The sequence below is a fragment of the Stylophora pistillata genome, chromosome 5 (assembly GCF_964205215.1).
Source record: "Stylophora pistillata chromosome 5, jaStyPist1.2, whole genome shotgun sequence".
NCBI classification, from domain to species: domain Eukaryota; kingdom Metazoa; phylum Cnidaria; class Anthozoa; order Scleractinia; family Pocilloporidae; genus Stylophora; species Stylophora pistillata.
In genome coordinates, this window is record NC_142523.1 from 28,385,475 (window position 1) to 28,412,829 (window position 27,355).

General features: G+C 38.6%; 2 protein-coding genes, 1 long non-coding RNA gene and 1 pseudogene across 7 annotated transcripts in view; 2 read left to right on the plus strand and 2 right to left on the minus strand.

The window, feature by feature from the left end:
• The window catches only part of LOC111346036 (target of rapamycin complex 2 subunit MAPKAP1-like), a 103,448-nt gene that overhangs the window by 37,677 nt on the left and 38,416 nt on the right, over window positions 1-27,355 (minus strand). The gene's annotated exons all lie outside the window — the stretch shown is intronic.
• On the plus strand, window positions 119-1,548 carry LOC148731257 (uncharacterized). Its single transcript, XR_016001373.1, has 2 exons — window positions 119-256; window positions 674-1,548. It is a non-coding gene; the product is annotated as an uncharacterized LOC148731257 (long non-coding RNA).
• On the minus strand, window positions 4,426-16,504 carry LOC148731258 (uncharacterized). 4 transcript variants are annotated; one of them, XM_088760421.1, is made up of 6 exons: window positions 16,311-16,504; window positions 15,129-15,230; window positions 7,796-7,871; window positions 7,615-7,697; window positions 6,952-6,989; window positions 4,426-6,819 (listed from the first exon to the last, which is right to left on the minus strand). In XM_088760421.1, exons 3-6 carry the CDS (start codon window positions 7,798-7,800, stop codon window positions 6,658-6,660), a joined length of 288 nt encoding a protein of 95 aa, XP_088616547.1. In that variant the 5' UTR covers window positions 7,801-7,871; window positions 15,129-15,230; window positions 16,311-16,504; the 3' UTR covers window positions 4,426-6,657. The 4 variants fall into 4 exon arrangements, with proteins under 4 accessions (XP_088616547.1, XP_088616545.1, XP_088616544.1 ...); XM_088760419.1 differs by having other exon boundaries at window positions 7,796-8,327; XM_088760418.1 differs by lacking the exon at window positions 7,796-7,871.
• On the plus strand, window positions 19,709-20,879 carry LOC148731259 (uncharacterized; annotated as a pseudogene).

Sequence of the window (27,355 nt, forward strand, 5' to 3'; positions counted from 1 at the left end):
AAGTAGTCAAACGGAATATTGAGGTTCAAAAAAGCGCGCGAATTAATATTTCTAAAACCAAACAACGACCTCCTGTTGACATATTGCCTCGTTGTGATGTTTATCGTACTGTGCCTAGCTAACGCTGGCCAGTACAAATGAAGACTCGAGTGTAATTGGAAGCAAGGAAACAGAAAGGCGGGAAAACACGAACTACACGTTCGAACTCTACTTGTTCAAGTAAACAGCTTCATACCGATACCAAAGTTTCAAAAGGGTTAGTTAAAAATATATCTGAAAATCTAGCCGTGTGTAGGTCAAGGATATCTTGTAACACAGGAAATTTACGTGTGATGCACGATCCTCGCAGTAGATAGCGCTAATTTAAGCAATAGCGAAAATCACACCTGAAAAAATGAGGCCTGTACGGGACTCGAACCACTGACCTCTGCGATACTAGTGCAGCGCTCTACCAATTGAGCTAACAAGCCAACTGGGAGCAGGCCGTTAAGTCGATTCGTAATAAACCCGTGAAAGTGATAAATCAGATACAATGAAATATATGAAGTTTATATATTTTGAACTGCGGTATTAGATACGTATGATGCACGATCCTCGCAGTAGATAGCGCTATTAGCTTAAATATTTGAAGCTGTTCACTGTTTCTTAGGTTCTGTATTTTTTTTTTTTTCAGGGAGTGAGGAATCTGCTCTTTTCCTGCCAAGACTTTTTCCCACAAGGGCACTGAAAGCTTTCTCGATGGCACATCATAGGTTGGCAGATGATGAGATGGCACATCTTGTCAGTCAGTGCTTTTGTTGTACTGCCAATGTGTATGTAAAATTGTCACCCTGTATGAATTGAAGCTTTGGACGAAGTCAACAGATTAATATGTATTTCTGTAAAATCAATACTGTCTGTCAGCTTCATAGGGAGATTTCCACAAATAACATTGTTTGTATATATGAAACAAAATTTACACTGATCCATGAAAATAAAAATTTCACAATACATATACAAAAAAAAAAAAAAAGAAAGAAAAAGACCAACTACAGAGAATAACCAAAAGTGCTAACCTCATTATAGTAATGCTTGATACAGACAGTTATTTTTTGTTGCCTTTATAGAGTGCTGGAAACACAAACTATTACGTATTCATTTTTATTGTTTGAATTATTTCTCTGAAATTCCCATTTATTGTGACAGTAACATGGGTGTAGAAAGCTTTCTCAATGGCATTTTGTAAGTTGGCAGGTGAAAAAGTGGCACATCTTGTAAATCAGTGCTTTCAAGTGACAGAAGTCTTTCTTTTACCCATTCTTTAATTGCATACCAATGCTTTTGATTAATAAAGCTATTTAATCAGTTTAATTGTAAATGACAGTTTCTTAGGATTTATTGTGACTTGACTTTTGGAGACATGAGCTATAGAACACATTATTTATATTGTAGACAATTTGTTCGGCCGAAGTCAAAATAATTTGTTAGTTTTGTGCAATATATGTTCGCAGTGTTTATGAAAATAAAATGTTATGTCTGTGGTAGGCAGAGGCCTGCCACTTTTGTTTGTCCGATTAGTTGTTTTAGTAAGGGTGGATTACATGAGCCGAGTTCACTGTTTGCTAGGATGGCATTATGTGGGCAGGCCAGCCTGACTCATGTAATCAGCCTCTAAGTGGATGATTGGCAGGCCTGTGGCCTGAATTATTATTTCCCTTGGATTTCTAGCAAAGGTAAATAGATCAATCACATTTAATTCCAGTTTCATTTACATTAAATTTTATTCTGAATACAGTTGAACCCAGTAAATGGGCCACCCTCAGGGAACTGGCAAATGGCCACTAAATAAGGGTTTTTATTTCTTTTTTTGTTAGATCCCAATGCAAATTTATAGCAAATGAACAGCTTTGCTCAATGAGCAAGGTAAATGTAAAGCAAATGTCAAATTTACGTCACACTTGCATGGAATTTTGTCAGGAACAAATACTTGAGTTTAGCTTCAGTTTATAGCTATTGCAAATTTAGTTCAAGCACACTACTTTTTCAGCTTGAGGATAGTGTTTCAGAAGAAGACATTTCATTCCCAGCAGACAAGATGGATCACAGAAAGCTAATGGTATCATCTATAGGATAGTGAAAGAAAAACCATTGCAATCTGTGTCCCTTGCGAGGATTCGAACCTCCTGCAGTCAGCCTAGAGAAGGTGATCCCAGCTGTGAGGAGAGTTTCGTGCGCTCCTCTCAGTGCTTGTCTATTTTCGCGTCTCGAGGAGAGGTGCAGTGCAGATTGCCCATACTTTGTTCTTACCCTCTGGTACCTCGGCAATGATGTATCCGTATCGTTTTTATTTTTATGTTTTATGATTTTTTTATTTTCATTGATTGATACGAGCACTGAGCCGTTAAATAGGTCTCAAACCCGGAGGCTAGACAAGTCGGTTCTCGGCTGTAACCACCAGAGGACTGTGTCTGTGTTCAAGCGGGGATTTACTTTTCTCCGGCACCCTTGACATTCAAAGTCAAAGGAATACAAAAAGACTAAAGCCAGGTTGGAGAGTATCTGCTTTTTAACTGAACAACATTAAAAAGTTATGGCATTTGCAGAACAGAATGGTGACTGTAGCTTAACTTGAGAGGGGCCACGAGAACTAATTGTTTATATCATATCAGTCAAAAATCAATTATCTCAGAAAAATTGCGCATCACCTTATCAGCTGGAAGACAAAAAAAAGTAAGAGCTGGGTCAATATTCATAAGGAACATCTGCTCTATCAGCTGGGCAGAGGAAGAAATTTGTGTGGACCTTTGTGATGATTCAAACCTCAATTTATTTAACATCGCTACCAAACGTTCTTATAGCAGAGCAGAAAAACAAACTTCTGAGTGGACGCATGTGAGGATTCAAACCTCAGGCTTTTTAATCAATATTCCTGGAAAGGAGAAAGATTGTAAGCCTTACATTTAATACGGAGAAAGAAATAAGCCACACGACAAAAGAAAACAAAGGCAAATAATATGAACCAGAAACATTACAAACTTGCCGCAATAGTCTACGAAGGTACTTTCTCAATGGGGCGTCCATGCCCACCGGCAGTAGACAACTCCGACCTCAAAAAATCTTCAGGGATTGAGTGCGAGGAAGTTTCAATGTTAATCGTCTCAAGCAACGTTCAATAGCGGTTATGTTCTCATGTAATAATTAAAGACGTAAAGATATATGTAGGTATGTATCAATACATACACATGACTTTTTTTATATTCAAATTAACTAACCTTCATAGTCAGATGAACTTGAAATTTCGTGAAATCACGGGAATTTGAAGTCGCCACGAAAGTATCTGTTAATTTCTTTCCGTTACCTTTCCGCTTATGCCTTTCGAAAGTTGAACGTGATTCGAAGCCATTAAAGCGCGCGCAGAAAACATTTCCTGACTTGTCATCGCACTCCATGCGCTCTTTAAAGGAGATGCAAAAATGAAACGGTCGCTTTCAATAAGATGTTTCGACCCCAGAAAGAATTGTGAGCTCACGTTGCTGCACGTAAAACAAAATTTGCTCTTCTGGCTCATCAGTGCAAGTGTTGGCTGATTTGTGATGAATTTTCTGTTGACAGTTCAGATTACAATGAGACTATCTTTAATGCATGAATTAAAGATGTCAGAACAGCTATACTCATTTAAATCTCACCTTAAAGTCAACTTAAATGTATTTTAATGAAACACCCTCTTTTGTGCCAAAAAAGAAACCACTTAAAGGATACTGAAAGATTTGCGCTACTAAAGTTAAACTTATGTTCAATTAAAGATTCATTAAAGGTTAGAGTTAGCTTTCGGATATTTCATTTGACAATTAAAGACGATTAAAGCTTTACTCAACCTTTAAGACTGCTTTAGATTTTGCCTAAAGGCACTGAAATAAGAACATTCGTCCTGTGAACTGTGCCTTCAGCTAGTTTTACATTTCTATAGATATAAAAGGTTTTGTCAATTTTAATAATTTGGATATTTCAACAGAGTTGAAATGGTAAATTGTCCACCGTAACGATTACAAAAGCTGACGTTTCGAGCGTTAGTCCGTCGTCGGAGCGAATGTAAAATGACTCACGCCATGTAAAATTTGTCAATTTTAAATGGCATGAGTCACCAGCTTATTACTGTGTGGATACAATGAAATATTTGAAGTTCATATATTTTGAACTGCGGTATTAGATACGTATGATGCACGATCCTCGCAGTAGATAGCGCTATTTAAGCAATAGCGAAAATCAGACCTGAAAAACATCAGGCCTGTACGGGATTCGAACCACTGACCTCTACGATACTAGTGCAGCGCTCTTACCAATTGAGCTAACAAGCCAAGTGGGAGCAGGTCGTTAAGTTGATTCGTAATAAACCCGTGAAAGTGATAAATCAGATACAATGAAATATTTATTAAATATTTATTAAATATTACTGTTTGACAACGAAAAAAAAACCAGTAACATTTTATCCAAAGGAGGCTTCTTAACGGGTTTTACAGTAATTTAGAAAACATATATCAATAGACACAATATAGTAAAACCAGCAAACTTGGAAATTGAATTGATCATTTTGAGGTATGCTGTCGCCATGGAGATAGATTTTACGTCTTTTATTCTAAATTACACTCGAGAAGTTAGCCGAGTTTATGAACTAGACCCAGTTTTCTTGCCTTAATCCAAACATATTCAACATAGATTTTGAAATCACATGTATGATTTGCGACCAATTTACACTCCACCTCGTTGGCTTACCACTATTAGGCAAGATGCGGCACAGTGATCATGAAAGAGAAAATGAAAAAACAGTTTACATCTTATTGCTAAAAACTACAATAACATAAAATGATTTACACTTAAAAGTCTTTGAAATCACACTCGGAGAACAGATGTTATGCCTCGATCAAGTCAAAGCTTCAACATCGTCTCTTGTGGGCCACGGTATGTACTGATGCCCGACCCAACTGCCGGATATCATAGTCATTTTTATTTTTTTTGGCGGAAGGAGGGGGGGGGGTGGTGAGGGATAGAAGGTAAGATTAGCGACACCCACCCAATCCTCCCTCGTTTTTATACTCCTCTGCTACTGTCGCACAGTTTAATAACACGTTTTCCTTTACTAATTGAACACCTTAAACCGGCCATCTTTTTTATATGATGCTTTCTAACATAAATGAACGCAGTACGCATCTTCTGATTGGTCAGTTCAGTTTCCAAGCGGATGCTTTATTATAGGGCCCGCATTTGATCGGCGACAACTAGTTATGTCATAACAGCAATGAAAAGCGTTTTTCCTGGCTCCAAAACACAATAAAATAACTGGAGACGATGAGAAGAGAGGAAGGCGAGTGATTTTAATAATAATAATAATAATAATAATATTAATAGTAATAATTTAATATTTATATTGCGCAAATTAACATGTGGATATGATCAAATGCGCATTACAACACTTTTCGGGGGACTTTGGCCGGACTGCATCAGCAGTTTACAAACAAACAAACAAACAAACAAACAAACAGTCGAAGGAAACTTATTTGAAGATGCCCCCTCCCCCCAATTCCCAGTAAACAGGCCAGACCACATCACAGTAATCTCGTGAGTGGGTTCTTTAACATCCCCTGCTGAACCAAATTAACTAATTACTAGATCCAGGAGACGGGACCTACGGTTTATTCGTCCTTATCTGAGATTTCTTGATATTATATAGAAAGGTAGCGCATTCTTCTCAGTTATATCAAGACCCTGAGTGTTGGTCCGGCCGGGGCTCGAACCATCGACCTCGACCTCCCGCACACCAGTCCAGCGCTCTAACAAATTGAGCTAGCCGGGAGGCGGTTAGCTCATTAAAAAGTTTCTCTCATTAAAACTTCTTCTTGAAAGTTTTTTTGATTTAGGCTCTTACAGGTTCTTTTGAAAGCCTCTCTTTTTCAAACTTTTCTTTTCCGTTAAAACCAGCTTATCACATATTTGAGAACTGAGATATCCCAGCGCTACATCGCTTATCACTTATTTATTTAGTTAGAAAACACTTCTCGAAACCGCCTTTGAAATCAGTGCTCTACAGGACATCATCGAATTGAACTTAACAAATAACTTACACTATCTTTAAAGCTTTTCCTGGTACTGAAAAGAGTTATCACATAAAATAACTAGTGTGCTAAACTAGTAGAATACATTTGAGTGAAGCAGTACTTTCGGCCTCCTCCGCAGCCACGAACAACTCTAAATCACCAAGAGGTTCTTCATCTAACCACTCAGAAACTTCCTCTTTTGATAAAAATTTTTCGCAATAACTCTCAGTTAATACCCCGCCACACATATATTTTTCACTCATCCGGGCTTGTGTTTCGACCTGACAAATCCGGCATAATTTGGTGAGAGGTCCATTCCAGCCGTTTTATTTAATTTGGTTTTGTTGCGACCCTCGTCTGATAATTTCCACATTTCGTTTGTATAATTCTCATTATCCTGACAAGATTGTCACGAATGCTTGTTGTGATCCCTAAGGCTTCTTGTATGTGAAACTGCACCCTTGCTATCCCAACTGTGGTGTGGAACCTGAAGCTCAAGTAGTAATGCATCGTCCAAGTCATTACCGAAGTCACAATCACCAACTTTAGGTTGCGTAACACAACCACTATTGTCAAATTGCGTTACATCTTATTTATTTCTTGGGAAACCATCTTCGTTCAAGTTGTTCTCGTTTGTATTACGCATCTCTTCCATTTCATCATTCCTAGAATCCCTTAGCCTCTGCCCGCATTCAGATAACAACTTACAAAGCTCCGGATCATTAAAATCATTAGTTGAAAACTCGTCAAACTGAAAAATGAAAATACACGGTTTTGAAAGATTTTTAAATGAAGTAACAAAAGAGCTCATGATGAGATTAATAAACTACACTTCATGAATCGTATTCAAATCTTTTACACAGGAGAGTGATTATTCAATTACCTCACAACTTGACAACGGATTGATTTCCTGTGACTTTTCTGAAAGTAACCAAACGATACAGGGTTTGCAAATTCCTTTTTTTGAACATACGACAGTAGGCTATGACTAGTTTCTATGATAAAGAGACTTTTACCCCTTCAATGCTTCCTCAAATAACGCAACCGATAAAGCTTTCCCAACGTTTGAGTAATTCATGGATGAATCTGAAATTTAGTTAAGCACTTCCCGCCGTTAGGAATATACTCCAGACTTCTCCCCGTTTATTTTTTAAGGCTCCATCATTATTTTCATACTTTTGCAAAGTCTTGAAAATGTTTCGAAAGAATCCACACCTTTCTTTTAATTTTAAGAGTAAGCGTCTCTTGATTATCTTGTTGAAGGATTGTAAAAAGCTTAAATAATGCTGGTAAAGATCTGAATATAGATAGATAGATAGATAGATAGATTAGATAGATTAGATAAATTAGATAAATAGAGATTAGATAGGTAGGTAGATAGAAACTGGTTACTTCTCCAGTTCCTGGAAAAAACCCTGCCATACTTTGCATTTCAATTGGAATCTGTGCGAGAACTGTCCCTGAATCGTTCTTCCGCACTCTCGATTTTAAGTCTGCTCCCCGACAAATCCTAAAAAATAATGTGTTTTCGGCAGCCAGAACATACCAGGGAAACGATAGTCAATCCCTCTACAGTCGTGGTCGTGGCATTTCTGGTAGTAAACACCAAGTCTCAAGTCTGCCACAATCCTAATATATAAAAAAAAAATTAACTGCGTGTTGATGTATTTTCCATAATCATTGATTCACCTTTCTTATAATTCATGGATGATATTTTGTTTATTAACCTCATTTTCTTTCAAGGAAGTTTGGATAGCCTCCATCATTCACCACTTGCAACGAAATGTGGGTATAAGTTGACTACTGTAAATCATGTCAACAACATAAGTGCCATGCAGTAGAATCGTCGTGATCCAAACCGGAAGTAAACACATTGTAAGGCAAAGAAAATACATGCACTTTATATGATAAGCTGAATAACACGTGCAGTCTGATTGATTCTTACTTATGATCTATTAGAGGAGAGACGCATAGATGACGTCACCATTTACATTATTTGTTTTATAACCGTATAAAATAAATAGATTTCAAGTTGCAGTTGTAGATCACAGAAGACGTTCAAATGTGGAAAGACTTTGTTCTTATCACATTTTGACGTTACCTGTGACCTACTACAGAACAGATGCACGGAAACATGGAATCTGCTTGTTCATCATTGCTAAAAGAGTGGCTTTTTGGCTTACACCACGTTGTTACTCTTGTAACAGATTTCCTGTTACAATCAACATCATAAATATTTTCCAGGTGGTGACAAACATACTGAAAAAGAGAAAAAATATTCATATTTATTCCATGATATGTGGTCAAGTCAACATTCAAGAGTTGTCATAGGAAGAAAAACTAGGTTGTAAAGGACAAATAACTATAATTGAAGAATGTGCCAAAACACTGGATACTTTTGGAAATGGAAAGACTCCTGGTAATGACGGTAACCTGCCAGATTTTACAAAACTTTTTGGAGCTCTGTGGGTGAGCTCATGACAGATATGCTTTTACCGTATTTACCCCTGTATAATGCGCGCCCATGTATAATGCGCACCCTTGTTTTTAACCTAATTTATCAGAAAAAAAAAGTTTTTCACGACAAAAAAGACAAGTTAAATATTCGTACAATTATTTATTAAGACAACAACAATGAGAAACTTACTATATCGTGAATATCAATATCTTTAATTTGCTACTTAGTTATGTATGACATTATTGAAATCAAACTTAAGAACTTCAAGCGAGGCCTAGCTAATTTGACGATTCCATGGCCCGGTAAATATTATGAGTGAGCAACAATACGATCTTGTGTCATACCATCGTATCTTTAGAATTTTCAAATTTTCTGGCCGTAAAATCAAGTAAACAACAATATAACCACGATGAATTCCACTGCGTGCCCTTAGTACATATAAGAAATTTGCGTGTTTTCGCCTATAACAGCAAATCAAGAACTGCTTTAAATAGAGCTTTTGTCCTGAAATATTTCTCGCTCGCTTTCTTCTTGCTTCTCATCGAAAAATTCCATGTAACATGAGATCTCTTCAGAAGCGGCCAAATTTGCATATTCACTCTGAAATCTGATACATCCATACATACATGCATACATACATAAGCTTTATTTATCCTCGGATTTCAGTGTAGCTTACAAGCTAGTATCTCCGATCCTAAGTACTAATTTTAAAAGTTACAGCAAGAACAAGGCTAAAAAGATAAAAAAATAACTCATAATATAATAATATAATAATATAATAACCATTAATATAATAATATAATGTAATATTAATGTAATATTAACAGAAACCGTGCACTAATAGTTTGCGCTTAAATTCACTATAATCTACAGTCTTTCTAAAGTGGTCAGGGAGGGAGTTCCAGTACTTAACAGATGAATAGCTAAAAGAATTTAGACCATATGTGGTCGTAAACGGCTTAGGAAGTGATAAAACATTGGTGCCCGTTAGCATTTACTATGCCCTTAGGGAGTAAGCAGTGGATCTTAGCTTGATCAGTTGTTTCAGATAGCACGGATATTTATCAAGATCAAGATGGAGACAGTTGAATATACAAATCATCATATTTTGTATCCTCCTGTTGGCTAAACCACACACACCTGCCTTGTCTAAAAGATCATCATAGTTCGAGTCCCAGTCCTTTAAAAAAAAAAGCTTAAAATAGTCTATTTAAGGTGTCCAGTTTAATAGAGTCCTCTGAATTACAAAAGTGCCATATCATTGAACAGTAGTGAAAATGGGGTAACATAAACGTTTTATAAAGGCGAAGCATAATTTCGGTAGAAATTATATTATGCTTCGCCTTTATATGAAAGCTTTAAATTATACTTCGCCTTTATATCAAAGCTTGAAATGTGTTACTTTTTTGTTGTGTTTTTAACATATGCAAATTGGGATGTGCGTGACAAACAATGGAATTCGTGTATAATACGCAACGCGATTTTGATGGTTATTTTTGTAGAAAAAAGTGCGCATTATACACGGCTTTTACAGGTAATTCTTCTTTTGACTCACGAGAAATATTAAATTCACAAGAGCTGGCAATTATCACATTAGCTGATAAAACAGGTAAAGATCAAATGTATTTGGAAACTTGAGGCTGACTTCATTAGTCAATGCTAACTCTCACCTCGCTTCTATGGTCATTACCATGAGAATCAAATAATTTTTTCCTCGACTAATTCACTATAATCAGTCGAGTTTTATCCAGGGTAGATTTATTGGAGAGGTGGCTCACTCAATTCTCTACATTATCGATCATGCTGAATTGTTTCAGATGTCTGGTATTCTACTGTTTAAAGATTTTGAAAAGGCCTTTGAATCTATTGACTGGGATTTTCATTATCAATCACTAGAGGACTTCTTTTTTTGTCTGACCCTAATTATTACAGGCCTTCTGACAGGGTGCGCGGGTGCGGAACCGCACAATTCGGTCAAACCCGCACAATCCCGCACAATATGTGACTTCGCAAAGTCCCGGGACTTTGCAAAGTCCCGCACAATACAGAAAGTCCCGCACAATCTGTTACTTCGCAAAGTCCCGCACAATACAGAAACTTTTACTTGAAATTTCAATCAAAACGGGTATTTCTGTCGAGTATCGAGATTTCTAGAATATTTTAGACAATTTTCAGACTGTTCACCTTCAAAAATGTGACCTCTCATGGAAAAACGTACACTAACGACTTTCCGTTAAAGGGGTGAAACGCACGGCCACCGAACGGGTAACAAACGGGGGAACTCACCCGTTCGAACGGATGCTATCGAACGGCTTAACGGGTTATGAAATATTCCGAACGGCTTGTGTAAATTTTCGAACGGGTTACCTAAACTACTGAACGGCTTGTCAAAATTTTCGAACGGGTCACGCAAACGACCGAACGGCTTGTGAAAATTATAGAACGGGTTACCCAAACGACCGAACGGCTTGTCAAAATTATCGAACGAGTCACGCGGACGACTCAACAGCTTGCGAAAATTTTGGAACGGGTTGACATAAACAGATGGACGGGTTTACGATTAATTTCGAACGGCTCGTAAAACACAATTGCCGTAAAGGCTGAACAGATAGGTTATCAATCCTAACGAATGGGCAGATACGGTCCAATTCAGATTTTGTTGCTTCGAACGGATAGTCAACTGTTTTGATGCTATAAAATTGCCTGACTAAGTATTCAAGCTTGTTAAACAGAGACTTAGTTCAGCGTCTTTAAAAAAACTCGAATAACCCATGATGGTCAAATTTTCGTCCTAATTATATCTTTGCCGTGTCGAGTGTTTATTGCCGCTTTATTGCGCACAAACGTGACTGTAACTTTTTTGTAGCAGCTTTGCATGTTGCCAAATAATTTATTGTTCCCTTCATGTTCGTGTAGAACATCAGCCCTTTTGAACGGATTGATCATCTGTTTGTCGAAAACAAAAGACATTCGAACGGCTTGGTCATCCGTTCGTTGAAAAACATCAGTCCGTTCGAACGACTTGGATTATTTTCCGTCGAACGACTTGTGACATCGGTTTGGAAGGTTCATACCAGTAACGCCACCCGTTTACTGAAAATAAATTCTTGCGTTCGAGCGGCGTCAGTCATCTGTCACGTGCTAACGTTCACAAGATTTGTCCAACTTCATTCTCTCGAAATTTGCCTTTAAACACCGCGCGAACACAAGTGATAACATGTTTCCCAATCGATAAACACTAACTTTCCCTATACCCCGCATTCTCCCTAAACAGTATTCGTCTTTATATGAGACCTTGAGTCGAGTGTAAAAGAAAAAGGCTTTTTCGCCGTCGACGCGAGATTATTCGTTATTTGACAAAAAGTCAACACCGAAGACAAATGTATGTAAACAATGCATTTCAAAAGATGTCTGATGAACACTTAGACTTTTGCTGTTTGCGTGTTAATTGTTACTACAAACGAAATCTTTCCTGCCATGGACTCTTTCGCTTGTCAATAGTACCCCTCTGAAACAATTGAATGTTAGGTGATAGAAAATTCTATTGATATTTTAATTCATGACTTGTGACCTACTTAAATCTTTTGTCAAAGATACGCTCCCATGTGAGAACGGCAAGACAATAAAACTTCACATACCCACTGAAAAGCGTATACGGAAAGTTAGTGTTTATCGATTAGGAAACATGTTATTGCTTGTGAACGCGCGGTGTTTAAAGGCAAAATTCGAGCGAATGAAGTTGGACAAATCTTGTAAACATTAGCACGTGCCAGATGACTGATGCCGCTCGAACGTAAGAATTTGTTTTCAGTAAACGGGTGGCGTTACTAGTATGAACCTTCCAAACCGATGTTACAAGTCGTTTGACGGAAAATAGTCCAAGTCGTTCGAACGGACTGATGTTTTTCAATGAACGGATGACCAAGCCGTTCGTATGTCTTGTTTTCGACAACAGTACTGGATGACCAAGCCGTTCTAACGGGCTGATGTTTGTCACAAACGGATGACCAAGCCGTTCGAACGGGCTGATGTTTTTCACGAACGGATGACCAAGCCGTTCGAACGGGCTGATGTTTTTCACGAACGGATGAGCAGGCCGTTCGAACGGGCTGATGTTTCCGACGAACGGGTGAACAAGCCGTTTGAACGGGCTGATGATTTCGACGAGCGGATGACCGGAGCCGTTCAAACGGATGCAAATTTTTTGTAAACGGCTGACAAACGGCTTGTAAACGGAAAGCTGTTTGAAAACGGAAAGCCGTTAGTGTACGTTTTTCCGTGAGAGGTCACAAATACTCTAGAGTTTCCAGGCTTTCATCAAACAACTCGTCGATTGCGTTATTCAAACAACAAGGCGTTTTTACCGTAGCCTGCGCTTTCCTGGGCACTAGTCTACTTCTAACTCTATTTTTCATTGGCGGTTTGTGCCTATGCTTTTCAAATAACGAGTCAGAGGTGTTGTTGAAAAAGGCCGGCCGCTGGCGTTGTGGCTTTCTCATTCAAAGTGAAAGAAAGCAATGTTTATTCTTGGCATTTACAGGACGAATGGGTTGTCAGATAATAAGACTTTCGTAAGTCGTAGTGGAATAAGAAAACACGGCTTCCATCGGCAGTAACTTTTACTGGCGAACTCAAATTATGAGGCGATCTCCTCGACTGTTTTCGTTTAGCTCTTTCGATCGCTTTGACGAACAAAGAATTGCTTCAAAATAGGTCCTAAAGCTCGGTCAATAAGATAAAAATAATTCAAAGTAAAATCTAGAAGTCATTTAGCCATTACAGGAGGAATTTCACATTGATATTACAAGAAAAGGTGTGATTTATGAGGAGAACCCGATGTTTACTTTAACAGGGAGTAGGATACAAAATATTTTGTTCGACGCAAGATTACGCAATCCTGCTCAATTACCCGCACAATTAACATTTTCTCCCGGACAATTCGCCTTTAAAAAAGTGCACAATTTTATTTTTTTGCGCACCTTGTCAGAGGGCCACCTAATAAGATGGATTAAACCTTCAATTATAACCTCTTAAGTTGAGTTTAAAATAATGGGATATTTTCCAAGCCTTGGTCTTCTCAGTATAAATTATTCAATCGCCTCTTGTTTACAAATACCAAAATATTTAATTTAGTCAGAGATATGTTCCTTCCGTGCAATTTACAAAGAAGACTTGTATCATCTGTTTTATGACTGCTCAGTATGCATAAGCCTTTTGGAACAGGTTTTGCAATTGGTGGTGTAATTCTCATTGTGAAAATCTGAACCTATCTCTAAAAGAAGTTTTAATTGGCATTTTATTTAGAAATGAACTACTAAATTATCTGACAATGCTTGGTAAACTGTGTATATGGGAGTTCAGGAGAAACAAGTCAATCAATTCCAAAGTTTCATTTTTGTACCGAAAGTAGTAGCCAAGAAAGAGAGTGAAAGACTTATTGCCTTAAGATATAAGAAGCATCAAGAATTTAGGAAAAGATAGGAACCATTATGAATTGAAGTATTTGCACTGTGTCTGTGATGTGTTTTGCTATGACTATCCCTCTAGTATAATATATTATAAATTAAGTATTAACTGTGATAGGGGATTGTGACTAATGTAAATTAAAAAATTTAAAATATATATATATTTTACAGCAGGTACAAAAATAATTGTGGCAAACTTAGTAAGGAATTAAATGTAACAAATATTCAGCACCATCAACTCGATATCACATCCGCAGGACACATCCATGTCCAGAAGACATTTGGGGATAATGGACATGGAGATAAACAATTCAGGTCTTTTCCTTAAGGTAGGAACTTGATGTGCTGTAGGGTATAGGCACTGCCAATTTTTACTAGCTTTTCTAGACATTTGGTACAAAAATGTGCACAGGTGTTTGTCTATAGAATTCATCTGAATAGAGGAACAAAAAATTAATGTTTTTCAAGAGTGAAGTTCAAGAAAAAGGCGTGGGCTTGTAATATTGTCAGTATGCCCTATTATCTTCAAGTCTTTTCTCAAATCAAATGTTAAGTTTGAAAATTTATGAACATGAGAAAGATCACCAGTACTCCCCAGTGTTAGTTGGGGCACTCTCAGTCATGTGATGCATTTAGACCAACAGAATTTGAGTGACGCTACTTTATGGATTATAATGAATAATGTGTAATTTCCATTTAGATACTTACACGAGGAAGAAGAGAAGGGAAGTAGATTATGAGAAAAATGAAAAAAAAAAGTTTTGCAGTGGCAAATTGAATTCATTTCAATACATTTGTATCAGAATTAAATTTAAAACTGACAACCTGAACAAAACTGGAACATAACAAAAAAGAAGTTCAGACTTTCTCCTTGAAGCTCATCTTTTCTCTTAATTATTAAAAACTCAATGTCTTATTCACAGCAGTGGTGCTTCCAACTTTATTTTTATCTAAACAAGAAAAGCTGAAGAAGGGCTTTAATATCCAGGGGGTCAGTGGGCTTGTTTAAATCAGATTTATGTATTTTCTTGTTCACAAGTAGATGGGCCAATAACCGAGAGCCAGGGTTAAACATGTGTATGTGGCAGTTTACATTATCCCCTCCTCCTCCTCCCACGAAAGAGTTTTTATTCTTACCTGCATGAAGCCACTCCTTTAAACAAATCCAGTATGTTGTCATTTGCACCAAAACTCTCCCTGCTGGTCATCTCTGTCAGCAGCATGCACTATCACTTCAATCTGCCATTAAAAATATCAAGATGTAATTATCTCCTGCTGTCCAAAAAAAGTCACTGAAATGACTGGAATTGAGGCCACTATATGCATGTACCCTGTTATTTATTATAATTACAGAGGGGAGTGCTGTACCAGCAACTGAAACATCGAGTTCTGTAGAATCAATATGACCATCCTACACAACTATGTAACACGAGTGGTGATATTGAGCAACCATGTCACCATTCCCGCTTTCTCGAACTTTGCTGAATGAACTTGCTTTGTTTCTTGTTTGGAATAATGGCTGCAAGATTTGTAATAATGTGGTGAGCGACAAAGATGTAAATGCATTTTCCAAACAACAAGAGAAAGAGAACACAAAAGTTAAGGAAAATGCTGTACGATTTAAACATTTTCAATTAATCTAATTTAATTTAATTTAATAAGTTCTTATATAGCGCATTAAAATTGAACTCTATGCGCTTTACAATTACAGATGAACAAAATTTCAATAAAGATCCTATAGATTCAATTTTCGCTACTCTATCTAAACTAATGAATTATTACGTGTCATACATATATTTGACAACGTGCGATATCAAAAAATCTGGTGGCTTAATTTTTGAAAAGATAAGTTTTCAATAAGCGTTTAAAGGAGTCAACAGATTCGGCGTTAATTATGCATTCAGGTAGTTGCTTGATACATTTTGTTTCTCGTTCGTCAATCTACTCATACTTAAGAAGGAAACAATTAATTTTATCGATTTCCCGCCTCATTTCATGACCGATATTGAGGGAGGTAAAATGACTTGGCACTATATTTCGAAGGAAGGATTTTGAATGTTTAAAATAATCTCACAAATTTCGTGGTGTTTGTACGTCGTGACTAACGAATAAGAAAACCAAAATTAATAATCCAATGGTTGGTCCCTGTTTGAGTACTCCAATGAGGTTCTGTCCGTGGACTTGAGGTCATTGTTTTGTCCACCAACCCATTGCTTGGTGATCAGTTCTTTCAACATATGTTAGAGAGTACGTAATTCTCCTAATAAGACACATCTCATAGACATTGAATCGGTTGAAAATCTTTTCAAGACCTCTCACCTGTCAAAGTATAAATTAGAATTTTCATCGTGGCGGGTGATAGCTATTTCACACATTCGGTGTACAAAATGAAGAGGAGAATAATTTTTCTCTAGAACAGGTTACTAAATGTAACACAGCTGTCCAAACAACAGTCCTGACTAAATAGCGCGACATCAGTTCTTTCACGACCAGAGTAAAATTCCGTCCACCATTTTGAATGTGGTTCCGAGGAAACTGGGTCGAGAGGTAATCACGGCCAATCAGGAATAAGAAAGCGCGTTCAAAGAAATCTTGGCTTCTACTATGTCATCAGTCTTACGTCACTACGGAGTCACATGAGATGCGCATGCGCAATACCGATCAGTGAAGGCGCCTTTGCCAAAGTCAGTGCTTTACGTAGACGTGAGTGAACCAAAATATCATTTTTCTCACTCAATCAGAGCCATCCCTGTTTCTCACACCCTACAGATTCGTAAGGCATACGACTTACTTAAATTTTTGCAGGTTTACGTTTTTCCTTGTTGCCTTTTTTCACAGGACAATGATTGAACCTACCAGCTACAGCGACGCCCACGAGGTCGCTGCTGAAACTTCCCGTGGATATTCTCACGGTGAGGACGATATCATAAACAAAGACTTGGCTAACGCGCTCCAGTCCATGAACGAAAATATGGGCCAAATTGCAGAAATCTTACTCGAAATGAAACAAAACAACCTCACCGGGGTATCTGGTAAAGCAACATCGTCGTCGAAGCGACGAAAACCAGATCAGATGAGTGACTCTGACACTGATAATGAAGGGCCCGCATCAAAACGACAAAAACGACTCTGGTGATAATTTAAGCCTCCACGCTGAGGATGACTTGGACGTCGATAAGGACGTCCACACGCTCACCAAGCAATCGAAAGCCACCGGCCAAAAATAGCGGGAAGCGTCCGCTAGTGAAACTCTGTTGCAAGAACTCGCTAACCAGCTAGACGATGACGAAGCCACTGGCGACAAAATCAAAACAGAGCTGGCACAAATAGCACAAAAGCGTTGGGGGAAAACCTTAGCTGCTGCAAAAATTAAATTCTTTGCAGAAAAGTACAAAATGCCCTGAAAACTGCACAGCAATAAAGGGAACTAAGGTAAACAGTGAAATCTGGACACAGCTTAATTCTAAAAAAACGATCTGCTGATTTAAATCTGTCAAATATGCAACAGACTATACGCAAAGTGATTTGTGCAAACTTACAAACAACTAACCTGCTATTCAGCAACCCCACCGGGGAATGTAATTGAAAGATTTTTGAGCCTCAAGTTGAGTGATTAGCCATGTTAAGTCATGTACACACGCAGCTCTCGCAGCTCAGGAGGGAACAAATTAAACCAGCCTTAAAATCGGAATACAACACCATCTGCTCTGCAGACATACCAATCGACAGTGAATATCTCTTTGGAGACAATCTAGCTAAACAACTCAGAGATGCCAAGGAAGCTAGTAAAGTTAGGAAAGCTATCTATACCACTCAGGAAGGGCATAAAGGCCAAGGCCATACAACTGGGTCAAAGAACTACAACGTCTTTAAAGCGAGGAGAGATTTTTTGTGGAAAGGCCACAACAAACCTTACAAAAGGAAAAAACAGCAGTCAGCGGAGAGAAAATAAGAGAAACACTTTTGCAACTTAAAACAAATGTAAGTCTATTCTATGCATTTTTACCCACTCTTGTGGAACACTTTACTGAGATGTGCCAATCATTCCAGGCCGGGCAAATAGGTACCTGCCTTTCAGCTTGGAATGAAATCAGTAATGATAGAATGTTGCTATCTCATGTAATTGGTACACAGATTGACCTATTTGAGAAACTACAACAGCATACCCTGCCTTGTATGCTAGTTACTGATGCTGAGCATGAAATTATTGAAAGAGAAATCTCTAAACTGCTTCAGAAAGGCTTCATAGTAACAGTGCCACATAAGAAGGGGCAAATATTGTCTAGCATCTTCCTACGGCCCAAAAAAGACGGCACGCATAGGTTAATATTGAACCTTAAAAGGTTTAACGAATCACTTACCTATCATAATTTTAAGATGGACCCCTTGTTTACTATTACAAAACTAATAACCAGACATTGTTAAATGGCATCACTTGATCTCAAGGATGGCTAATACTCTGACCCTGTTTCTGTAGAGCACAGGAAGTTTTTAAGATTTTTGTCGGAAAATCAAATTTATGAATTTACATGTCTCCCTAATGGGCTTTCATGTGCACCACGAATTTTCACCAAGTTGCTGAAGCCCCCACTCTCATGTCTACACAAATTAGGGAGCATGTCAGTAGCGTACCTTGACGATATCTATCTTCAAGGCCAAAGTCTTCAAGGGTGTGTTTCAAATGTTATAGATACAGTCGTACTACTGAGTAAATTGGGGTTTGTTATACACCCTGAAAAATCGTGCCCAAAACCAACACAAACCTTGACAATTTTGGGGTTCCTTATTGCCTCTGTCACCATGACCATACGGTTAACACCGGATAAGAAAGTTCATTTACTGCATGACTGTGACTGATGCTTCTGAACTCTGAGCACCCTACTATTAGGGATTTAGCTAGAGTTATTGGGAAAATTATATCCAGCTTACCGGGTATCATGCATGGTGCCCTATATTATCGTTGCCTCGAAAAGGATAAAAGCCTATATTTGACCAAATCAAAAGGTAATTTTGTACACACCATGCAGTTATCAGAAAATGCGATATCGGAACTCCAGTGGTGGACTCAGAGGTCGATAAATGCGGCGTATAATGTGATAGCACATGACAAACCATCTCACATTATCACCACCGATGCTTCCAAAAAGGGGTGGGGGGCAGAATATAATGGTGGACCCTCTGGAGGACTATGGAAAAATCAAGAGTGATCAATCCATTAACGATCTTGAGCTGTTAGCCATATTTCTGGGGTTGCAGTGTTTTGTCAAACATACCAGAAAGACACATATCCGTATACTCAGTGACAACACCACTGCTGTTAATGCACTCAACAATATGGGCACCATTCATTCGGAGTAACTCAATGCTTTAACTAAGGAAACATGGGAATGGTGCATTTTACGAGATTTATGGCTAAGCGCTGCACATATCCCTGGGAAGCAAAATTTGATCGCAGATTTGAGTCAAGAAGGAACCAAAAAGAGTCTAATCTGAATGGAAACTCGATGCGGGGTCCCTAAATAGAGCTTTACGCCAACTGGGATTTACCCGGATGTAGACCTTTTTGCTTCAGGCATCAACTACCAGTTTGATAAATATGTTTCTTTCAGGCCTGACCCTAAAGCTTTTGCCATAGATGCTTTCAAATTGGACTGGTCAAAATTAAACTTCTATGTTTTACCACCATTTAGCGTCATCCCCGCCATGTTGAGCAAAATACTTCACGAGAAAGCATCGGGGATCTGCGTGTTCCCGGACTGGCCAACCCAGCCATGGCACGCCAATGCTCTTCAGCTGATGCAACAGACAGCAGTGTACCTGAAAGCAGGCAGAACCCTACTAACCCTGCCAAGCAGTCCGTCAGAAATTCACCCGATCTGACACAAACTAAATCTCATGATCTACCACTTATCAGGCACAAATTAGACCAATATCAATTGTCACCCTCGGCAACGGAAGTGTTAATGGGTTCGTGGCCAGAGGGTACAACAAAACAATACCAAACATACTTAAAGCGTTGGCAGAGCTTCTGTGAACACAGAAACATCGACAGTTATTGCCCAGGAGTTGCCATGGGGATCGAGTTCTTAGTTTCACTATACTGGTCGGGGTTGGGTTACAGCGCAGTTAATGCAGCTAGATCTGCACTGTCAGCTACAATCTTATCCGAGGGTATACCATTCGGTGAGCACCCTCTCGTTATCCGTTGTATGAAAGGCATTTTTGAGTTAAAACCGGCATTACCTAAGTACACGGAAATTTGGGATGTTAATAATGTATTAAACTACCTTAAAAGATTTAGTCCTAATAAGGGTTCCTTAGCCCTGAAGGACCTAACGTTGAATTTAAGCATGTTATTATGTCTAACAGCTGGACAAAGAGGACAAACCCTACTTTACATGGACACACGTTCTATTCAGGAACTAGACGATGGCTTCCGAATTATCATTAACGAAAAGCTTAAACAAACTAAGCCAGGTAAACATTTGGCTCCTATTAAGGTAATAGCATACCCGGATGACAAGAGAATCTGCATCGTGGATTATTTGAAGGAATACCTAACCAGGACGAAGCCGTTTAGAAAAGAAGTCACTCAGCTATTAATCAGTTATGCTAAATCATTTAAACCGGTTACCAAGGATACCATAGCAAGATGGGCCAGAGATGTGCTGGAACAGTCGGGTATAGATTTTAAAAAATACTCCCCGCACAGTAGCAAAGCCGCTTCAACTTCGCATTGTAAAGCCAAAGGACTAACCTTAACAGAGATCATGAGAACTGCAGGATGGTCAAACGCGCGTACTTTTGCACGATATTATGTTAAGCCCCTAGACACAGATGATCTCAACTTTCGGAACAGTTTTGTTGAACTCTACAACCAGTAACTAGAGAGTGTTGTACAATATGACACGTTTTATTCCTGTAAAGTTTCGCAGACCCAATAAATTGGACTATTGTTGATGAGTTCGCTCTACAGGTCTTTGAACTTTCATATGACTCCGTAGTGATGCAAGACTGATGACATGGTAGAATTGTTGATTAAAGGAGACTTACCTGTAAGTTGAAGTTTGATTGGGATTCTACAATGTCATCTTTCCGGAACAAAGGAGTCACATGCCCAGCCCACCCTTCCCGTTCTCCTTCGTTCCTTAGCTCTGTATCACTCAAGTTACAGACTGATCGGTATTGCGCACGCGCATCTCATGTGACTCCTTCGTTCCGGACTGATGACATGTTAGAATCCCAATCAAACTTTAGCTTACAGGTAAGTCTCGTTTAATCAACAATTTTGATTGCAAAATCGGCATTATGATTTTCAAATCCAGATTTCGGATTTTACGGTAAAACATGAAATCCTTAACGGAATACGACGTTGAGAAAACCGTCCTCAAGGTGGATTTAAATTATGAAATCCAACTCCGGATCGCATGGATGTCTATGTTTCACGACTTTTGGGAAATCTAAAGAGGGATTTGCAAAACTACAGCTGTTGTCGGAGAGGTCTCAGTGGGGTCTCAGTGAGATTGACAGTGAGCTGTAAAACGGCAAAGATATTAGCTTTTATTCATTAGCTCTGGATTTTAAAAACAAATCCATATTAAGGACGGATTTTCAGCTTTTTCATTGGTGCTTTTCGTGTTTTAGTGAAAAATCCCAAATCTGGAATTCCAAATCTAAATCCAAATTTCCCAATCGGAAGCACGCCGAGGTTCAGAGTCGTTTTCCCAACATTCCACTAGTATTCGCGGTTATTTTGGACTCTTTTAAATAAAAATAAGATTATTCTCTTAAGGCCATCAACTTAGGGCAGAAAAAAATGCCTTTGGCTTTTCAAATATCAAGGCTATCTTCGGCTGCAAGTTTCTTTACGGTTACTTCCCACCTTCAAAAGCTGAAAAAATATTTTTTCTTTTATTGCACTAGATTGAAGTTAAACATTTTACCTATCGTTTACAAAAAGATGAAACAATTTTTAGTGTAATAGAAAACTCCGAGCCCCAGATGGGACTTGAGCCCACGACCCTCTGTGATCTAGTCGGATGCTCTAACCACTTAGCTAAAGGGAGACTCTATGGTGAGCAAGGGCCAATTTGTGGGCCTCCACTGGAACCGCATCGCGCGGCTACACAGCCAAGTATTGGTAAGCACCTGTGAAACTCACTAACAGCATCACGCTGTCACATTAAAGCACATCAAGATGCCGCCAACCAACCTCCAAAGTGAGCATGTAAAGATGAAACAATTTTTAGTGTAATAGAAAACTCCGAGCCCCAGATGGGACTTGAACCCACGACCCTCCGTAATCTAGTTAGATGCTCTAACCACTGAGCTACGGGAGACTCTATGGTGAGTAAGGGCCAATTTGTGGGCCTCCACTGGAACCGCATCGCGCGGCTACACAGCCAAGTATTGGTAGGCGCCTGTGAAACTCACTAACAGCATCACGCTGTCACATTAAAGCATATCAAGATGCGGCCAACCAACCTCCAAAGTGAGCATGTAAAGATGAAACAATTTTTAGTGTAATAGAAAAATCCGAGCCCCAGATACAAAAAGAAAAATTTAAAAATCTCAAAAAGCGTCCGACTTGTTTAGGAAAACGTATTTTCAAATAAAAGTTCAATAAGTTGATAAATAAAAGTTGATAAATAAGGAAGGCGTCATAATCTGGTAAAGAGGCGAGTCCCCGACGGGAATATTGGCGGCAACTTCATGTTATTTCCATAATTATTTGTTAACATCGCGCACTTATCAAAAGCCACACGTGGAATTCCTTTGCTAGTGGAAAGTCTTTTCTTAAAAAACATAAATAAAAATTAGGAAGGAGACCCCGAGCAAAGAAAAAGAAAAAAAAAACAAGGTCTAAACAAGAGAGAAATGGCACCATTTTTTAAAGGAAAAAAACAGTCACGGCACTCCTCTCCACGCTGGGATCCAGACTGCAAAGAAAACAAGAAAGCGCCATCAAATCTACATTTGTCCTACATAAGGTTAAAAACGAAGTTCCTTTAATAGGCAAGTACCGGTCTTGATACCAAAAAAAGGCAATTGCCTCGAATCGTATGAAATCATGAATAAACCTACCCAAGGAGACTCATTTCAGCGATAACGGCATAAGTTAAGCTGTCTGTCGATTTGCTGATTTGCTTTCAGCAGTTTCCCCAGCTTCACTTTTGTTTGCCGCGGGTTTTCCTTCGCTAATTTTTCCCATTACTCACTGTTCAACAGAACGAGATAAAAATAAACGTGACTGCTATGCAGTACTTTTCCTGGGAATATTTCGATCCGATTGTCATTGATGCCAGGAGGTCCCGTCTTCCCATTGGTTCGCTGCTTCAGGAGATAATCTCTTGGTTTGGCGCTATTTGTTGAGAAACCTTTAGGAACTTAAGTCTTGCATTTGGTTTTGAGAGGAATAAATACACTTCGAGCGAATTCATAGGTTATGTAGATTTGACCGATTTTCCTGAAATCTCGCCAAAACACTCCAGGGATAATGACAAACGAAAGTGTGACAGATAATTTTAATATCTGAAATATTTTTTACGTGATCCATTTATGCAACACGTTTCACATATTTTACGCTGCTCTAAGGCCCCGTCCACACGAAGGCGATTGTAAACGCAAACGCTAGTAAACGCATATTTTTATCTCAGTCCACACGAAAACGATCATTGTTTACGTAGCGTTTTTACCCGTCCACACGAAAACGCTCGTAAACGCATAAAACAATGTCATACACCGAACGCGCATGCTCTATCGATTCTAGCCTGCAATCTTTGCTTCAGCGCCTTGTTATCAAGTGTTAGCGTCCCTGTTGTAAAGTTCCCACGTGCGTTTGTTATGATCGAGAAAGAAGAAAAATGTCGAAGTCTGCTGGCAAGAAACCGAAAGAAAAAAGTGATAAAACTAAGGCAGACAACTTTGTTTGGACTGAAATAAGCGCAAGCATGACACAGCTCAACACTCGTGTGTACGCCATGTTGGAAACGCACTCGATAAAAGAGACTGGCGCTGACATCTGACGTCAACGTTTCACAGCGTTTACGAAAATATACGTTTACGGCGGTCCACACGAAGACGCATAAAAGGCGTTTTCAAATTTATCCACTTTGGAGAGCGTTTTCGAATTTATGCGTTTACGGTGAGCGTTTTCATCGTCTTCGTGTGGACGGAAGGCCTAAACGCATAAAGAAGTTTGCGTTTACTAGCGTTTGCGTTTACTAGCGTTTGCGTTTACTAGTGTTTGCGTTTACAATCGTCTTCGTGTGGACGGGGCCTAACTTTGGATGCAGATATCTAGACGACCAATCAAAATATCGGAAAAGCTTAATACACTCTTGTTGATTGATGCCTTGTGAATAAGACTGCTCGTGCTGCAGGATCCGATACCCAATAAATTCAAAAGGAGGACCCTCGGTATTTTCACGCCTTACCGGCCTCTGATATTCCCTAAATAAAAATATTGCCTAAATTATATTTTTATCGCAAACTGCATTTATTCAGCTTTCTTTTGATGCCAATTTTGTTAGGGTTTTCTTGAAACTAGTGTGCGCACGAATTTTGTTTCCTGAGGGACACCCGCGAAGGTGGGAAGTAACCTTAAATGGTAATGTGCACCAACTTGGCTGCTATGTAAAGAAATTTACAGACATTTGCTAGGGGGTTTGGCTTTTTCAATTTGACGGCAGAAAAATAATGTGTGAATCATCAGGAAATTTATTAGCTCTCAGCCTTGAAGCTCAAACACTCTTAAGGAATATGACCATATTTCAACTGAGCACTCCTCATATTCGTTTTCGTTGAAATTTGGACAAAACTTTTGAAAACTTTATTGATAATTTTACAGTTACAATATAGACATAACTCCCGTATTTAAACAATAGAGTGTTTCTGTCGAGGAAATATCGGCTGATAGTTGCCCCGCGGAAATTTGATGTTCTTAAAACAAATATTTGCCCGAGAAGCGAAACAAAATTTTTGGCCTCCTTGAAATATTTGTGATCAGATTCCTCCTAAGTGCGTGGGAGTCAAAGTTGATTTAACCACTTTTTGACCACAAGCTGTTGGTTAACGAGGCGAATCAAATCGTTTAGGGGGATATGTGACGCCAAATGTTTGTTTTTCGGCTCTAAAGATATTAAAAGATGTTTAGTTGCATAGCTAAGGCGTTGAATTAATTGTACATTTCGTAGATATAGACCCAATTCAGTGATAGTTACTTAAGAAGATCTGTATGATGCACGATCCTCGCAGTAGAGAGCGCTATTTATGCAATAGCGAAAATCAGACCTGAAAAAAAATCAGGCCTGTACGGGATTCGAGCCACTGACCTCTGCGATACTAGTGCAGCGCTCTACCAATTGAGCTAACAAGCCAACTAGGAGCAGGCCGTTAAGTTGACTCGTAATAAACCCGTGACGATAGATCATATGAGCTTCATATATTCATTGTATCTTAAGAAGATCTCCTAGCAAATCTAATGACACCGCTTCGTGTTTATATACTGAAAGTCGACAGCTGAAAGCAAAGTATGCCAACTATTTTTTGTAAATTTTTTTCTTTTCATACTTCTTAAATTTGTCTTCAAACATGGAGCGCGCTTAAAGTAATTTCCTTACCGAAGAAAAAACAGCCGTCATGTAAATTAGGGTGTGCGGCGTGACACGTGTTTCTGTTACATGTACTTCAATGCATGAATTCAAAAATAAAATTCACTGAGCTCGAAAAAATAAAAGTCTCTCTTTGACAGGCAATCCATATTCCCCTTAAGTTCAAGTTATTTTTGTTTACTGTACTAAAATCTAATGGCATGAGCATTTTTCTGAAATCAGGTGAATTTAAAAACTATCGCCATGAAAAGTAAACAAAGATAAAAGAAAGGACGTAATCGATCAGTTTCCTTGCCACTTTGTGCTTGTATTCATCATAGTTTTCTCTATTTCTATTCAACTATGATGTGGGAACTAGGGTGATTTAACTAGACCCATGAAATTGTAGTTATTGCACTATTAGTTAGTATTACGCACTTTTTCCATTGTTTTCTTTTAGTTTCATTTAATTACATTTAATTTAATTCCATTCTTTTTCTTTTAGGTTTGACTGTCACGCACTTACTGTTAGATACTATTTCACGGTAAATTAATATCTTCGCGCCATAATCAATCCTTTAAATTATGTTTTGTGGTATTATTAACCAGTCCGAGAACAATAAAAAACGGCATTCGAAGATTCATGTTTCTTATCTAATATTTTCAATTTTGAAAGAACAGAAGTGCGAACGAAGTAACTGAGAACTTACTACAAAATACTTCAGTTGCTACAAAATTTTAATAAGTAGGGAAAGAGCTGCTCAAGTCTATATGCTAGATTGAAAGATGCCCCTGTTATTTTGGTTGTTGCAGTTTATTTTGTTTTGGTAAGCGTTTGTGGAGTATCCCATAGTAGTAGTCTTGCTCACAATTATTCACGTTAGGACTGGAGCCAGCCTCTTCTATGTATTTAGTGGACATAAGTGCTAAGCTTATTTCCACGTTTCATTGCAGTTACAATTGAATTCGCATTGTTATATATGTTATGTGGCAAGGAGTTGCTAGTAGCGTTGTGGTACTCAAATGTAGAGGGCTTTGCTTTCCTCTGTTTTGCCAGGCTCCTTGCCAGATATTACAGACAGTAATTTTTACCTCACAGTATCCATGAGTGGCTTTTGCAGGTTATTCATAATTAAACAGAGATTACTTCGATTAAAATACACGTTTTAAATTAAAGCTCTTGTTCCCTTCCTATTTGGAATATTGTCTCCATTGCTTCTTCTTCGCTGATACAATCATCAAGGTCCTCTTTCTCCTCTTGGGAAGCAGTTACATTTCGCTTCAAGACACCACTCTTGTTGAGGGCTAACAGCCTGCTGAAATATCTTGCAGCTTGATGTGTTGAGAGGCATTCTTACTTTGAAAACAATTTATCTCCATTTGACGATCTTTGACTTCTCATTTTACATGCAATATCAGCGGGATTTGCTGGACCCTTTCCACGGACGCTGTCATTAGCCGTATATTTTGATTCGCGAAAGCCGAGAAATTAAAACTAAAGAGGTTTTCCCGAACGTCATGATAAAATACTTAGTAACATCGCTTACTTGAGCTGTATTGGGAAACATTGGCTCTCGGTATTTTTGTACGGACCTCGCTGCGCTCACTCCATACTACTACGATTTTGGGCCAATAATAAGTACGGCCCTCGCGCTTGGTTAATAAGAAGTAATTCTTTGCGCCAACTGCTCAATTGTGTTCCTTTCCACAGCCTCTGTAATTAAGAAGGCTGACACGTTAAGTCGCTGTAAGCAAACCACAAATTTAAAGAAA

What these genes read in the sequence shown, in the direction of transcription:
- LOC148731258 (XM_088760418.1), bottom strand. Translation starts at nt 15,214, where the DNA reads ATGCTGCTGACAGAGATGACCAGCAGGGAGAGTTTTGGTGCAAATGAC. An exon ending in GATTGACTATCGTTTCCCTG is followed by an intron (nt 6,990 to 7,614) that starts GTATGTTCTGGC and finishes GGTTACTTTCAG; the next exon opens with AAAAGTCACAGGAAATCAAT. An exon ending in ATCCGTTGTCAAGTTGTGAG is followed by an intron (nt 6,820 to 6,951) that starts GTAATTGAATAA and finishes TTCATTTTTCAG; the next exon opens with TTTGACGAGTTTTCAACTAA.